Raw genomic sequence first — 16,845 nt, forward strand, 5'->3', positions numbered from 1 at the left:
AAATGTGTAGTCACATGATCCGCTGCTGCTGACATGCTGATAGATGGGGCTCATTGATTTAGTTTTCATGGCTGGTGCGAGCTAAGTTGTCCATCAACATTGTCATAGTCCATAACACTGTTATCAGTTGAGCATTGACCTTCTAACCACTGACTGCATGTTATTGTTTTATTTTATTGACAAAGGTGCATCATTTACTCTGCAGCTCTAAATCTAGTATCCCACCTGCTCCCCCCCCCCCCCCTTCCATTCTCTGAAGTAAGCATTATATTAAACTGACTATTCAGAGATGTCGTGGTAAATGAAAATATGGAAGAATAGTGACTTCCAGTTTGTGAAAAATCTATTTTCCCTCCATGTGAAAGACTCTTTCACTTCCGTAAACTAATAAAAAATGAACCTTCATTGTCTCATATTGCACAAAGTCTTTGTGTCAGATATCTTCCTTCCCTGTGACACACGTTTCTCATCCTGACTGCCTGATCATTTTTCATATCAAGTAAATAACCCAAGTTCTTCTACGTTGTGAAATAAATGTATTCCAATGTGCATTGGTTGTATTTTTGTGCAGGTAAACATTTGGCATACAGCTATTAATAATGATAATCTTTGCCCTCCATCTGTCCCACACCTCTCTCCCCCGTTCTCTCCCCATTAGGGAACAGTGATAGTGGGAAATGAGATTCATGGCTTGAAGGTGAAACATCTGCATGTGGGAGGAGTGCTGGGCTCCGGAGAGGTTCAGAACGGGATTAGAGGCTGCATACAGGTGAGGAGGGATGGATGGATGGAATTTTTAATGTTTGTTGACGGGTGAGTGGAGGCAGGCTGGAAATGTTTACAAATAATAGATGGAATTGTGCTAAGACATGAGCCTGGGACACACTGATTTCAATAAATTAATGAGGCTGTCAGTTTTTTTCTCTCAACCCTATCTTCAACGTAAACCTCCCTCTGTCTCGGCAGGGTGTTCGGCTGGGTGTACGGCCCGACTCCCCCGCCCTGCCACGCCCATCAAGAGCGGTCAAAGTGGAGATCGGCTGCAACGTTGGCAACCCCTGCGTCTCGTCACCCTGCCCCTCCCACAGCCGCTGTTCCGACCAGTGGGAGAAACACACTTGCGACTGTGAATCTGGTGAGTAAACAGAGCGATGATGCTGCTGGTTGAAGTTGGTGTAATTGACGAAGGAGGCGGGATGTATTATCTTCCTCTTGTGAATTGACATGTGACATCATGCCGCTACCCAGTGTCCGGCCAGTTTGACTTTACCTCCCTGAAGAAAGGTCTTTGTTCTCATTTATTAAACTGCACAGTGGAATAATAACAGCAACAGAGAAGCAGGGATGTTACTTCACTGCTGAGTGAGCTAGAACAATTATTGAGGTTTATCACAGCTTTTGATAAGAAACTGTTTAATTTAAAACTAGCATCATTGGAAAAATGGTACTGAGAACTGACGAGTTTCTATAAAACAAATTAAAGATTTTAATAGTTAATAATAAAAAATACATGTCCAAAACAGTTCTGTTACAGATTTTACCTTTTAAAACACCTCATTCATGGGTGGTTAACTACACACTGCATGAATAATTATTTACTGTGAAAATGTTATTAATCTCTTATTCAATTGACAGAATATTAATCTGCAACATTTGGTTGATGAAGTCGACCTTGTCTAAACTGCTGCAGATACTTTTGGGATGGAAATCTTCTCCTTTGTTTAAAAAAAATCTTTATCCACACGACCTTCATTTTACAAAAGATCTTCATCCAAAAGAAAACACAAAAGGACTACAAGCGCTTAAGTAATTACGCCGGGCCAGGTGACACTGAATTCTCCCTCAACGATTTGTCAGATACCAGAGAAGAATCCTTAAAGCCTAATGATACTGGGTGAGGCAGACGGATGTGAATGCCTGAAATGTGTTGCAGTGATTCTAAATTTAGCTGCAAACGTAGCAGTGCTGGAGAAACTGGTATATATCCATAACTGTTATTGTTGTCATTTCTGGTGCATGCTCTTTTCACAAAGCAACAGTGGGCATGTGTAAAGTCAGCTGTGACATCTTCTAATTTGTGAGGATTTTCTACTTTTTTTGTTTGATATTATTGTAAAAAGAACTTGGAGGAAACACAGAAGCCACATTAGTCATATAATTTAATGCTTTAACCTCTGAAGCAGGAAAGCGGTCAATCATGTTTCACTCTATATTGTATGTGAAAGAAAATAGGAGTGAGAGAAGGAGGGGACATAAGCCTGATAATTATAATGTGGGCATATCTTCGTAGTTGTCTCCAGCGCTCAAACTGGGTTAAACAGATATTTGGGAACACATAATGAGTTCTTTTCCACCTGAGACCTAGAAAAAGAGTCTGACTTCGGGCAAACTTCCAAAATCTCCTTAGTCAGGTGAATATAATGGAGCAGGAGTAATGTGGAGAGGAGACGCCTGATTAAAAGAGGAGAGTGTGAGTGGAGAAGGAGCGGAAGAGAGGAGAGAGGAAGGAAAACCATATTCAAATTTCAGCTTCCAGAGTAGTGGAGGGAGAAAGAGAATAATAGGAAGATGAAAAAAGAGGCAGCGGATGAACAGAGAGCTGAAAACGTTAATTATTAATGAGGAGAAAGAGGCGCCTGACAGAAATAGTGTTAAACAAACACCAAAAGTTTTGGGGCAAAAAGAAAGAGGAGAAGAAAGAGGGCATGAGAAAGTCAAATCAAACAGCCTGAAAGCACGGGTGAAACAATTGTTAAAAGATCCACACAACAGTTGTATATATGTACATATACACACACAAATCAAGTAAATTAACATGACACACACATTTTTTTGAGTTTTGAGCATTATTAGCAGCCACTGATGCAACAGCTGCAGTTCACTTCTGAGCGGAGATGATTAAAAGAGATTATTCATATTATATTATAATGAAAGGAGAAGAGAGACAAGCGATTGGATGGCAAATAAACTGAAAAATAACCACATGAAAGACAAAGGAGAGAGAGAGAGAGAGAGAGAGAGAGAGAGAGAGAGAGAGAGAGAGAGAGAGAGAGAGAGAGAGAGAGAGAGAGAGAGAGAGAGAGAGAGAGAGAGAGAGAGAGAGAGAGAGAGAGAGAGAGAGAGAGAGAGAGAGAGAGAGAGAGAGAGAGAGAGAGAGAGAGACAGAGAGAGAGAGAGAGAGAGAGACAGAGAGAGAGACAGAGAAATCCCACCTTTTCACTTGGGTTTGTCTGGATATTGATCCTCTTCTCTCCCCATCAGTCACCTTCTGTCTGTGCCTCTCGAGCTGGCTTCTGATCAGCGTTTTCTAAAAACTACCTTCCCTCTCCCCCTGTGAAACTCTGATATTTCCTCCTCATTAAGTGCAAAATAATGTTCAGTCAGGCGCTGATTTTATGCAAAACATTTGATGATGTTCCAATTTTATTATCTGCAGGAAACGATGGCAACGGTGCATTATTACTTCTCAAACGTTATAAACTCTGCAGTGCGGTAATACAGCACTGAACCTAAAATTAAAGTCTTCAAAAAAACTGAAAAGAAACAAGAAAGATGATGAATCTGTGTGTGCGACTTTAAATGTTTGTTTTTTTATTTGTTTTTTTGTTTGAAAGTAAGATTACAAAAAAACTGGAGGACGGATTAACACGAACTTGGTAAAATGGTGTGTTATGTCAGAAGAGAAGAGATTAAATGTTGATGTGAAACTGATTTTCACACGTTTCCCAGTGAATTGTTCATTTGATTAAATATAATTTGACATATTTGAGGGACTTTTGACTATGAGTGTGTGCGATTTGATGCAGCTTGATTAATTTAGGGTTAGGAGTTATTCACCATACTAGTTTCCTGTTTGCTATGGGCATCTGAAGACAGCTTATGGCTGTTAATGCTTTAAATCCACTTATTTTTTACCACAACTCATTGTGGCTGAACAAAGTGGCATCTTAAAAGAATTGTACTTGTTGGTTATTTGTTTTTTAAAAGCAACTCGTTCAAGAAAGAACTGGAGAATGAGATGAAAGTTGAGTGGAAAGGATTGAAAGTGAGACGGTGCAAGAGTTTGTGTCAGGTGACAGATATAGTTTGTTAAAGTGAGAGAGCCTCGGGGTCGGCACTGTGGGAGCGGAAGCAGAGAGGAGCTGCTATCCCTGTAGCATCCTGCACCAGCCCGCGAGCTAACACAGGAACTTTGGCTAATTAACATGAAGCAGAGACTCAGAGAGAGTACACACCCACACACACACACACACACACACACACACACACACACACACACACACACACACCAGATGTACATGTATATTTACTGTAAACACACACACACTCTCCCTCTCATTATCATTATATTTCATCAGCACAATGAGCATTGAAAACTGTTCCACAATGACTGCTGCTGCTCGGAGTCAAATCAAAGTTTAATTAAAGCAGCGGGACAAAAAAAGACAGAGGTGCACGCTGAATAATTCCCTTTCATGTGTGTGTGTGTTTGTGTGTGGTTTGTGCTGGTACTGAAACAAGCCTATCGGGTCTCTCATCCAACTGACAGCGCCTCTGATTTGTGAAATACAGCATCCTAGAAAACACACACACACACACACACACAAAGACGAGATTGTGCATGACAAATCACAGAGACATCTGTTCTCTCATCTCTTCACCACACGTGCCTGTGGTTTTCAAATTCAGTATATAATATGTAGTAAGACTGTGTGCGTTTGTGTGTATGTGTGACAGTTGCTGCCAGTTGCTACAGGCTAATTCACCGGGGTGAAAATTTGAATTTAATAAGACAAATTACAGCAATGTTGATTTATGTCCGCTCCAGTTCCCGGAGCATGTTTAAAAAACCAACATGATTAAAAGCAGAAAAAATGTGTTCAGGTTTTGGGAACCAGAACTCTGATCATTTATCAGCGTTTCCTGTTTTTGTCAAGATACTAAAATAGTGATTAAAAACAACAAATGACAAATATATGTTTGTCCTTTAGCTGGAGTCTGTACATAATACAAGGTTTTAATGTGTGTGGTGTTCAGCTGCAGTGTATTAAGCTTGGATTGAGAGATTTATGAGCTTCAAGCTGTTACTCATTTGTTCCAGCCTACAGTAGCCACTGTATCTTTAAGGTGCAGAAATGGAGCAAAGTTGTTCTCTGTGACAAATCATGCTTCACTGAGAAATGACATTTATTGATCAGCCTTGATATCAACACTAGAAGGACTGGTCTTTGACACTGTTGGACATAGAACTAGGTTTGTTGAAAGTGAAAAATGTGCTGTTTGTCAGTTGCCGTTAATTTCCTGTTTCCAATGAGCACATTTTCTTTTTAAATCATGACTTCACTGTAACCATGACGATGCAGGTCTCCCGGCCTTAACAAATGATGTTAACTAGTTAACTCCGGTTCAGGAGCAGTGCCACACATTAACCACACCTCTAATCACCTGTCAAGGCAAAAACCCGGTCAACCCGTCACGCTCTGTTGGACTCAGATTCTTCAACCCACCATTTCCCTTCCCTGGAGAAAGAGAAAAGAACAAAGAAAGAAAAAAAAACTTCTCTCACTGTCCATTTATTTCTCCTCAACATTCAATATATACATTTCTATTCAAACCTTTAAATTACGTGTAATCTGGGCTTTGTCCTTTCTCGTGGAATTACTTATCTAACCCAAACCACTTATTCTAAAAACTAACTTAACCATAGAGTTCTCACATTATTAATATTTCTTCATTTCAACAGTGATTTTTGAGAATTTTGAAAGACACTGACCAGTCCGGTCCTACTTATGGTTGGGTCGGAGCAGATGAAAAAGTCCCTTCCCACTGGCTGCTTGGTGTTCCATTCTCTCCCCCAACTTAACTTTACTTGTCTGCTGTTTGGTGCTGGACTGGGAGCAGACTGTGCGTTTATGACAGAATATTTGGCTGAAAACAGCTGTTGGAAATGGGGTTGATGAAACTGATGAGACAGAACCATTCAGTCAATGTGTTCCCAATCCAAAACCATATGTCAGAAAGGCTGCAAAGACCTGTAGAGCTACTTTGTGTGTTATGTGCAGGCGTGGCTCATGGTGATGAACCACAGTCGTTGGACTTAATGTCACAAGCACATTTTTATTGGATAATTGCAGATTTCCACAATCTTTTCACTGTCAGAAAGAAATAGAAGGATAGACATCCAACGGTTGGATGGTTCAGTGAACCGATGACTCATCTGTCTTTAACTCATTGTTGTCTTGTGGAGAAGTCAAGCTGTCATGTTACAGTAAAGTGTTACAGAAGCTGTGAGTCACCCTGTGTGTGTGTGTGTGTGTGTGTGTGTGTGTGTGTGTGTGTGTGTGTGTGTGTGTGTGTGTGTGTGTGTGTGTGTGTGTGTGTGTGTGTGTGTGTGTGTGTGTGTGTGTGTGTGTGTGTGCTTTTGTGTGTGTGTGTGTGTGTGTGTGTGTGTGTTTACAGCTCAAGAGGCATAAGGCGTAGACCCTGACTGTGAATGACAAAAATATGCCCCATACACACACATGATTTAGAGCTCTTTGTTCTTACAAACTCTCTCTCCCTCTCCCCCTCTTTCTCTCTCTCTCATATTGTTGTAACAAGGCCAGCGTCATTACAAGTGTCTGAAAACAGCCAAGGCCGCCGTCGCCTCTCTCTGTCAGTTGCCATGATGAAATTGTAAAGATGTGTAGGGCTGATAGAGAAGGATTTTGTGTGCTTGTCTTTCTATAGTTACGAGGGACAATTCTGGTCCAATGCAATCATTGTGAGGACATTTTGGCTGGTCTTCAAAAATCCTAAGGGTTGTGTGACGTTTTGTGGTTAGATTTAGGTTTGGGTAAGGGTTAGGCATTTGGTTGTGATGGTTAAGTTTAGGGTAAGGGGCTAGGGAGCGGATTATGTCAATGAGTGTCCTCACAACTATAGAGCGACAAGTGTGTGTGTGTTTGTTTGTGAGTGAGCAACAGAAAAGGAAAACATCAGAGGTGGAGAAGCCAAGGCGAGGATCCTGATGAAACAAACAAAGACACAGAACACTGCCATTGTTTGTGTGTGACCCCATCATCATACCTGTGTGTGCACGTGTGTGTGTATATAAAAAAGACTCTGTGAAAAACAAATAATTAAATAGTGAACAATAGCTGTGACGGTTTGTATTGTTCTTGAAATATTTTCCAGAAAGACATAGACAAAGAAACTGAGATGAAATGTAATAATCTTTGTATGACAGTTTGAAGGTAAAGACGTATGCCACAGTAGCCACATTACAGTATGCATGTATTAGTAGTTTCACAAAGAACAGAATAACCGTGTGAGAGAGTGTGTGCTTTAAGAACAGGTGTCATTGGAAAGCTTGTGTGTGTCTAAATCTGCAGAGCCAAGGCCGCAGGTTTGAATGCAGAGTGCTTTCTGTATCTTCTATAGAGGAGCAGACCTCGCACACGCTTGCCAGACCCAGAGGGAGCAATTCAGACCTTTTCTGCACACACTCAAGTCACACTTCAATCTATGGACACATTTTCTATTCAAGGCTGTAAATTAAAAAGGTTGCCTGAAAGCAGAACTCCCTCACTGAGGGAGGGGGCGTGATTATATGTGAGGCAGAGGTACTTGTTGGTGAAAGTGTTCAGTGTAACGCTTTGGGCAACATGTGATATATTAATGCAAATATTGTTTTCTGTTTGTCACTTATTTTGATACAATAACATATATTGGTATTTTGTCCCTGAGTTTTTAGGGCTTTTAATCATGAGAAAGAATATTTCTCAAAAATGAAAGAGATCCTGTATTTAAAGCTTTCATGCTTAATATATATTTTCACGTATGAGTTTATTTTATGCACAGAGCCTTTTTGTAAAGATGGCTACTAACAATTTAAATCAATCAATCCATCCATTATCTATGTCTCTTATCCTTTGAGGGTCACAGGAGCCAATGGCAGCTGATGTTGGGTGAGAGGCGGGGTTCACCCTGGACAGGTAGCCAATCAGTGTGTCACAGGGTCAACATACAGAAGCAAACAACCATTCACATTCACACCTATTTTCAATTTAGAATCTCCACTTAACCTGATCCACCGACATGGTGATAACATGCAAACTGCACACACAACACAAAAAGTCCACACAGACCTAGAACCTGGCCGAACTGGGATTCGAACCACAAGCCCACTTGCTTATTTTTATTTATTTCCAAATTAAAATGATGTTATGGTTCGATACCAACAGCATTGGTTAAAACCTCAGAATACCTTGATCTTGCAATTCTCAAATGGATCATCTCATAAAAATTGTAAGACATATTAATAGTTATATTAGTTATAAGGTATATTAAGTCTTCTTGTGTTTTTTTTAATCATCATTTTTATTCTTGGTATATGTATTTTGAACCTTCAAAATACAGTGGTAAGATATAATTAACCAGAAGTGTAACTCAGTCTTTCAGATCCATTATAAATGTGATGTTATTGGATATTTGTTGCTTTTCTTTGCATCCTGACTTTTAATTGAGGTGTCAATGTAACAGCTCAGTCCAGTAACTTTTTAATTCCACCAGTAATACAGAAACGTTAAAGACTAAATACAACACATGTTCTTTTTAGATAAACAGCAGGTCAGGGTGAGAGGTTTTCTTGATTTGTGTTAAATACACCTCAAAGTGTGAGTGAAGCACTCTACTGTAGTCATTAGACTAAAGAGGGCTATTGTGAGCTGGCCTGGATTACCATATCATAGGCTGCTGTGTTTGTGTGGAGTGTCTGGGGATTGCATTGAAGTGTATGATGGATTTGTTCACCATGCTGCACCAGCACACACACTGGAGTGTACAGTGGGGGAGTGTGTGCGGTACATTGTTGTGTCGAAGTGGCTCCATTAGCATTGTTGGTTGGTGCCGTCTTTGCTTTAACCAAGGCACATTTATGAGCTATTATGATGAAGAGGCATTTAAAGTGTTTGCTCCAATTCACGTTCAACATCAGTTTCTCTTGGCTCCACCTGATTTTGTTCCTTTCGAATGCTTCCACACCAGCGACAACTGTGACCAGTACACGTTCAGATTGTCCATTCCACTTTTGTGAAAACAATCACCCTGAGGGAATTTCTACATATTTGGCACAAACATTAATTTGGAGGGGAAGCAAATTGGTTTCTGGTGGTCACACCTGCACTGGTGCTGCACAAATGTATTCCTGAAAAATTCTATATTATGGCTGTTATAAAGAGGAATTATCAAAAAGGCGTCATGATATGACTGCAACTGTTGATTTTTGTCATAACTAATTTAGTGACAATCAGTTGTTATTTTTTATTTGGTGTTATTTATTGTTTAAGCTATAAAATATTTGAAAAGGTAAAAAATATATATATATGATACCCAATACTATTTCCAGGCCGAATATATCACGTCTTTTAAATGTTATTTAGATATTTATGTACCAAATATAAATAATCATAATAGTAATAATAATAATTTAGATTTAAATAGTTGTGTTATGCTCTTCTTTCATGATGTTACATGCGAGGGAAATTTTTCACGGCTTAATAACTCTAATATTATTAAACAGATTTTATGCCACCTTTAGGTAAAAGCACTGAAAACATAAGAATGGAAAAAATAACATCTGTGGTTATAATTTATTAGGATTTAAGTTTACATTTTGAAAATTCAGCTAATCTGCTTCATAAGGACTATGAGTATTAAAATGTGATTTATGACTTGAATTGTGAGACTGATAAACATTCCTCTCGTCTGCCTCTCCATTAGTTGACTACAAGGATGTTACACCTAGATTGTAAAAAACATAACAATCTTATGTTTCTTCCAACATGTATTTGACAATGTCAACTATTTATTTATGAACTCACTTTAGGAAGCATGTTTTGACGGGATGGTACCAGTGGCACAAATCCACCAAAAGTACCTCAAACATTGTCCATTAATTCTTCACTCCCTCATTCTTTATCCCAGGTTACTACGGAAAAGGCTGCACTGACGCCTGCCATATGAATCCATGTGAAAATGAGGCTCAGTGCCACAGGAAACCCAGCTCCTCCCATGGATACACCTGTGACTGTGGAGACAACCATTATGGGCAGTACTGCCAACACAGGTACACACTCACACACACACACACACACACTCACACACACAAACACACACGTTCCTGATGGAGATGCCAACATGGAGTAAAGCTCTTTGATGATCCCTGCAGGTCATTTTAGCTTGTGTGTGTGTGTGTGTGTTAATAGCAAGTAATAACACACACACAGACTAAGACATTTTACATTGTAGAGAAAATCATCATATATATTAATAGAAGTATAACAGTTGCTATGCTCAGATGAGCAGCATCTCAAAAATGAGAAAAAATACTGCTAGAATGCTGAGAAACTAACATGATAAATATTATTAAATCACCTGACAGTTTGAATTATTTTATAACTGAGGGGAAAAACCCTGTAAGATATATTTACACAGCTGGTGCGGCTTCATGTGAAGGCCAAGCCTCCTTCCATTAGTCAAGACAAGACATTTGTCTTTTAAGCCCTAGAAGCAGCAAACCTGCGCAGCAGGGAGGAGCACTTTATTAAGAAAAGAAATTTAGTTGGGAGATGTCATAAAATGTCTCTGGAGGAATCGAGTAAATCTAACTATTCCATTAAGATCACTGACATCTGAATTCTCTTAAACTCCCCGTGCAGAGCAATAAGGAGACGCTAGAATCTGCATCAACCGCCTTCATCTCCTCAGTGATCCATTTAACACAGACAACAGACAGAGAGAGCACATTAAGTGAGATGTGAACAAAGAGAATAAAAGAGCTGAGTGACAAGTAAAATAAACCAGAGTGATCAATTCTGAGGTGGGTTTCTCAGGAGCGGAAATTCAGACATTTCACAAAACAGTCTTCTCACACAGCAATTATGAATAGCTCCATTAACCGCTGTTGATGGGAGGAAGAAGAGCTCTTCTTTAGTACATTACTGTTCACTCTGAGGCTGGACCAGCAAAATGGAGTTATTGATGATTAAATTTTTATGAATCCAAGGAAATATAATAAAAAGCTCTAAAGTGTTTTATTCCATTAATCAGTGGTTTTAAAACTGGGGTCCATGGCACATTGCAGGGGTTTGTAAAAAGTTTCCAGATTCATCCCTTAAATAATTATGATCTCTGGGTATTTAGTGTTGGTATGGTGAAAAACTACAATGCCTTTTAAATATCTATATAATCTTTATGTAAAGACATTTCTCTTGTGTTGGTCTGTTACATACCAAAGTAGACGTGTAAAGATACCAGGTAATAATACAATTATTCCAATAGACGTATATATGAGGGTGTCCCTGGAATATATTCTAACTTGTATGATGTCCTAGACTGAGAAAGAAACCGTGCCATAAATGTCAGTTTTCATATTTTCTTTCACAGTCTTCTCACTGACTGCATCTCTCTTCTTGTTTAATCTCTTTCTTCTCAGCTCATAATTTAGTTAGTTATTAGTTAGAGATCAGAGGCAAAGATGAAATTAGTTTTTTTCTCCATCTCTCTGTTTTTGTATGTGTGAAGGATTGATCACCAGTGTCCCCGGGGCTGGTGGGGGTCTCCGACCTGTGGGCCGTGTCACTGTGACACCAACAAAGGCTTTGACCCTGATTGTAACAAGACCAGCGGACACTGTCACTGCAAGGTGAGCAGGAAACACAATCACATGCACCACACAACGCTTGAGGCATTCATGGTTAGGTTGCTATTTTGTACATCACATGTAGAAACACATCTTTTGGTATTAACACTTGACAGAAGTGAAGAAGTTGATGTATCAGTAAAGAGAATATGACATTAAAGCAGATAGGAACTAGAGGATTAAAGCATCACAGGCTGATTATCAGTGTTATTGAGCCTTTTGTCATTTTAATCAGCTGATTAAACAGTGGTTCAAATTTCATGTTAATGTTTTAAGATCTCTTGGTATGAAGCATTACTGTTAGGATTAGAAGGATGTCAGTGGTTTAAAGGTTTGACCAGACTTTCAGCGTTCCGTCTCAGCTGAGATTTACATACTGGTTCCAGTCAAACACACACGCCCACACTTCCATTCAGACTAATAGAAGGGGTTGTTTCAGTCTGGCTTAATGTGCAATGAGGTTGTTTTTTTCAACACCTTTCAAATGAAGAAGAAGCAGAAGCATGTACATTTACAAAAGAAAATGGCGACTTGATGACGAAAGTGTGACAGAGCTTGTGTGTTTGTTGTTTTTGCCTGAAGAGGAGGACGAAATACAACCATATTATAACCAGTTATACAACCAGTTATACATTTTAGGCGTCACATAGACATCTGTATTTTCGTCTGAGTGCAGCAAAGGGTGGATGATGACATATTTGTCATGAGGACCATAGTGGGCCCAAGCGGCCTGGTGTATGTGGAAACTCTGAATTCATCATAACTCTCGAGCTCGCTTTGGCATCAGTTTAACCCGCTCACACAGTAATCACCTCAGTCGGATGGTCTGACAGGCTACTAATCCAGAAACACTACACCAACCATGATAGCATCATCATCCCTTCACATTAAGTTCATATTGCCATTTCTGCCTCGTACGATTGTGTGAGTGCACTTACATGTGGTAGACATGTTGAACCCTATATTATCCTGGCCATAAGCTGATCTTTTGACCCTAATCTATAAGCTCTCATCCTGACCTCAGATCTAAACCTGACATAAAGATACACACACTTTTGTGTAGACTTTAAATACACAACGGAGGGATTTCCACTGATATTAGCACACACAACCACAATCTGTTATTTTTACTCTGGCACCTGGAGCTCAGAGATGAGACATGGAGGTTGTTGATCGAATGATCGTACAGTCACAGAAGATTTAAGTGGAAAAATTAAAGCAGCCAACGTGCCCTACAGCAAAAGACGTACACACATTATTTCTGTTGGCCTTTGGCTTCTTGTTCTGTACCTTCTTAGAAATGAAGATTGAAATAAATGGATTTTTTTCGTGTATGTCGTGCTCACAAGGTAAACATTTTCTCATTTAGTCTATATGGAGCCACTCAGGTCAAGGCTGAAACACCCAGCTCTGCATCAAGTGGTACACTTTACATCTTAGAGTGGCTTTGTGTTGTCATAGAGGTTTTATTTATAATAAAGTGTGTTGCTTTTAGGTGCAAAATGCATCTTTCATAATGATAATAAAGTTGTGATAAAGCCACGATTTCTATAAACACTGTTGTTCCTGCAAGTCGCAGCAGATTACTAAAATAGAACATAAAACCCGCTGGAGCCTGGCACTGTTGTTAAAGGAATCTTTTATGTTGGTGGTGGCAGCGTTTCCTGCACCATCATTCCTTTGTGTAGCACCTATCGTACTTTTTCAGTAATGCAGCGTTTCACATATATTCTCATGCAAATTTGACAAACTAGATAACTGACTGGCATCATTATTAACACGTTGTTCATGAATTCCTCATCTGTCTTTCACACCAGCGTCTGCTTTGTTTCATGCTGTAAATCTTGCCGTAATGCATGGGAACACTATTCTCGACGCCATGACATTTAAAATGGTCTCACTGAGTTTGATCTGCATGCCCACTTATGAATTAAACCTGTGTGTGTGTTTGTGTGTATTCAGGAGTTTCATTATCACCCGCGGGGCTCTGACACCTGCCTGCCATGTGACTGCTACCCTGTCGGCTCCTTCTCACGCTCATGTGACCCAGAGACCGGCCAGTGTCAGTGCCGGCCCGGTGTGATTGGTCGCCAGTGCAACGCGTGTGACAGCCCCTTTGCCGAGGTCACAAATTCTGGCTGTGAAGGTGAGAGTGAAAGACAGTCAGATTTACTTCCACTCAGCTGTTCACCAGACAGGGACTGTGAACTGTTTGTTGGCTGTTGGTATCTTTCAGTATTTTCTTTGTTTCATTTCATTTTGATCAAACTTGGGGAAAATCATGTTTTTCAATGATGTATTTCAAAAGCACTTTGTTTCCCCCAATATGGGGGCTTGATCATTTATTCATTCATTTGTCCTTGGCTCAGCGTCACGTCTCAGACACAGAAGATTGGATTTTACTGCATTGTGTCCTTACCAGAAAAAAGATAACATGCATCGCAGGAGGTGCTAAGATCTGTTGTTAAAACCAAAAATGTAATAGTTAATGACTTGGGGAATTTGTCTTTTGTGGAAAAATGACAACAACTTGATTTTGATCAGTAAAAATGTGCCATCATCCTGAAGCTCTTTTGTGATCATGGACAAAAAAGATCTGCAGATGAAAAATAGTTGTGTTGTGTAAGTTTTAAGTTGATGTATAATTTCCCAGATGCATTTAAAACCAGTGTTCAAACTGTGTAAATTATCCATCGACCCACATGAATGGAAATAACGAGGCACCACTGAGCTTCCCCTGTATTCATCTCTGTGTAATCACAGGATTTCAGTTTATACTTTTAGTCTTTCAAAAAGTGATCAGGTTTATCAAACTTGCACCCACGCCTGAGATAACAGAGAACTGTAATAACATTAATTTCCCATTTAACATCTTCCATTTAATTTTGACTTGCTGTCACTCTTCTGAGCTGTTTTGTCACTTTCTGGTTTCGCAGCTTGTAATTACCTCTTTTAATTACTAGCTAGTGTTTTATTTTCACATAAATTTCCAATTTCAAAAGAAAAACATGTCCACTTTATCAGTAACTGTTTGTTATTTTTTTAATGGAAAAGTTTGTCTAAATGATAAGACTAATTTAAAACACTGTTTTCTCTCTGCAGTCATTTACGATGGTTGTCCCAAGACCATCACTCAGGGGATCTGGTGGCCTCGGACCAAGTTCAACCTGCCTGCTGCAGTGCCCTGCCCCAAAGGCTCTGTCGGTCTGTTCAATAATACACAATGAAATGAATACTCAACACACAGATATGAATGTACTCACATGCGACCTGATGTCAGTTTTATTCTTTATTCCTGATCATTTGTTTTTAATATTTCCTGTTTCTTCCCTGTACAGGTGCTGCCATCAGACACTGTGATGCAGAGAGAGGATGGCTGGAGCCAGATCTTTATAACTGCACCTCTCCTCCATTTGTGGATCTCAATGTTGCTGTAAGTAGAGTATTGTGTACTGCCACTGAACACGACCTCATGTCCTCCCACAACTTGTGCCTGACCTAAAAATGTTTTAATTCTGGATGAATCTGTGATTTACAGAACGTTTGACAAAAGGAGAAAATCCACACACGTAAAAGGATTAATTTGCTGAAGTGATGTTTGGACCACAATGCTCTTCTTCAAACTCAGAATTTATTTTGAAATATTCAGTTTTATTTTGTTAATCCAGCACCCATCAAAACTGAATGTGCAGTTTGTGTCCATATATTCGGCAAAGTTAAAGTGTAGCCAGAATCTTGTATCAACACTTTCTGCTTGTGTCTCTGGCGGATGTCCAGCTCCCAACTGATTAAAAAGTAGTTGGTTCTGGACATGTAAATTCAAAACAATTACAATAGTTTTATTGAAATACAGTTTTGGGGGAGAAGTGGGATTTATCTTCCTTCAGGCATAGAAGGGAAGCGCTAGTAAAGTCAGATCTGACCTGGAAACGAGGTGAACAAAGCACCTTTGTAGTATCTTATTATTATTTGGCTGTTGCCGTTGGATGCAGACAAGAAATATGCAGATATTTTATATGCGTAAGCAACTTTGAATGAACGAGGCGTAAAATACCTCTCTGTAGACATGCAATGGTGTTGTACTACATATTAATTCTGTCATTAAATTCCAGAAATTACATCTCTCTTTATGCATTTAGCTTGATTCGCTGGAGCGTAATGAGACAGAGCTGAACACCATCATGGAGAAGAAGCTCGCCCACCAGCTCCGTGACGTCACTGAGGCGACCACTCGTCTCTACGGGAACGACTTGCAGATCGCTGAACGACTGCTATCCCGCCTCCTGACCTTTGAGACCCAGCAGAGCGGCTTCGGACTCACCGCTACCCAGGACGCACACTTTAATGAGGTACAGAAGAGAACAACATTTTCTTTCACACCCCCTGACATTTTACATACATGATAGTAGAAGGGTGAGAGCTGTGAGGAGTGGGGGGGCAGGTGTCCAGCTTAAGCCTTCAGAGATTCTTGCAGTGGCTTGAACTGGAATAAACTGAAACAAAGTTATTTTATTGGCTGCTGTTATTCACCTGGTGCTCTAATCCAAGAAACTTCTCTGGGACAAGAGTTTTCTAATCAAAAAACCCCAGTAAAAATATTTTTTTTACAGGTTATCTCACTAAACTTGTTGAAATATTGATCTTTTGATCGTTACAAGTATTCAACATATTACATAAAAGTCATAAGAAATGGAAATGATGTTCAAAATATAAATGAATAAAAGGTTGTTGGCAGACCAGAGGTCAGTTATCAGTGTGTGCTCTGGATCCTAATGTGTGAAATCCTAAACATTCATCTTTGCAGGATGAGGATGAGGGTGATAATGTTTGAATCCTAATCACAAATTATTTTACACTCCATCAGTAAGATTTAAGTTGTTTAAAACCCAGACATCCTCTCTACTGCTGCTAGTAGCATCTATAAATCTGCACAGACTCTGCCATAAGACATAACATCTGGTGTTATCTAGAGCAGTAAATATGATTCCTATACCTTTACCATTATGACATACAGACCCAGTGACAACACAAATACAACAAGATGTCTTTCCTCTGAAATGGGAGGTAATGTTGCCATGGTGATTGAGGAACATGAGCTGAAATGAAGATGAAATATTGCCATCTCCACATATTAACTGACAGTCTCATTTCACCTGATACGT

General features: G+C 39.6%; 1 protein-coding gene across 1 annotated transcript in view; it reads left to right on the forward strand.

The window, feature by feature from the left end:
• The window catches only part of celsr3 (cadherin, EGF LAG seven-pass G-type receptor 3), a 95,908-nt gene that overhangs the window by 54,144 nt on the left and 24,919 nt on the right, over window positions 1-16,845 (forward strand). The window contains exons 13-20 of the mRNA XM_061075260.1: window positions 659-769; window positions 967-1,135; window positions 9,967-10,108; window positions 11,566-11,686; window positions 13,646-13,829; window positions 14,786-14,887; window positions 15,022-15,116; window positions 15,823-16,032. Coding sequence (XP_060931243.1) covers window positions 659-769; window positions 967-1,135; window positions 9,967-10,108; window positions 11,566-11,686; window positions 13,646-13,829; window positions 14,786-14,887; window positions 15,022-15,116; window positions 15,823-16,032 — 1,134 coding nt within the window. The remainder of the gene's footprint in view (window positions 1-658; window positions 770-966; window positions 1,136-9,966; window positions 10,109-11,565; window positions 11,687-13,645; window positions 13,830-14,785; window positions 14,888-15,021; window positions 15,117-15,822; window positions 16,033-16,845) is intronic.

Source organism: Limanda limanda, chromosome 7 (assembly GCF_963576545.1).
Source record: "Limanda limanda chromosome 7, fLimLim1.1, whole genome shotgun sequence".
In the NCBI taxonomy this organism is placed as follows: domain Eukaryota; kingdom Metazoa; phylum Chordata; class Actinopteri; order Pleuronectiformes; family Pleuronectidae; genus Limanda; species Limanda limanda.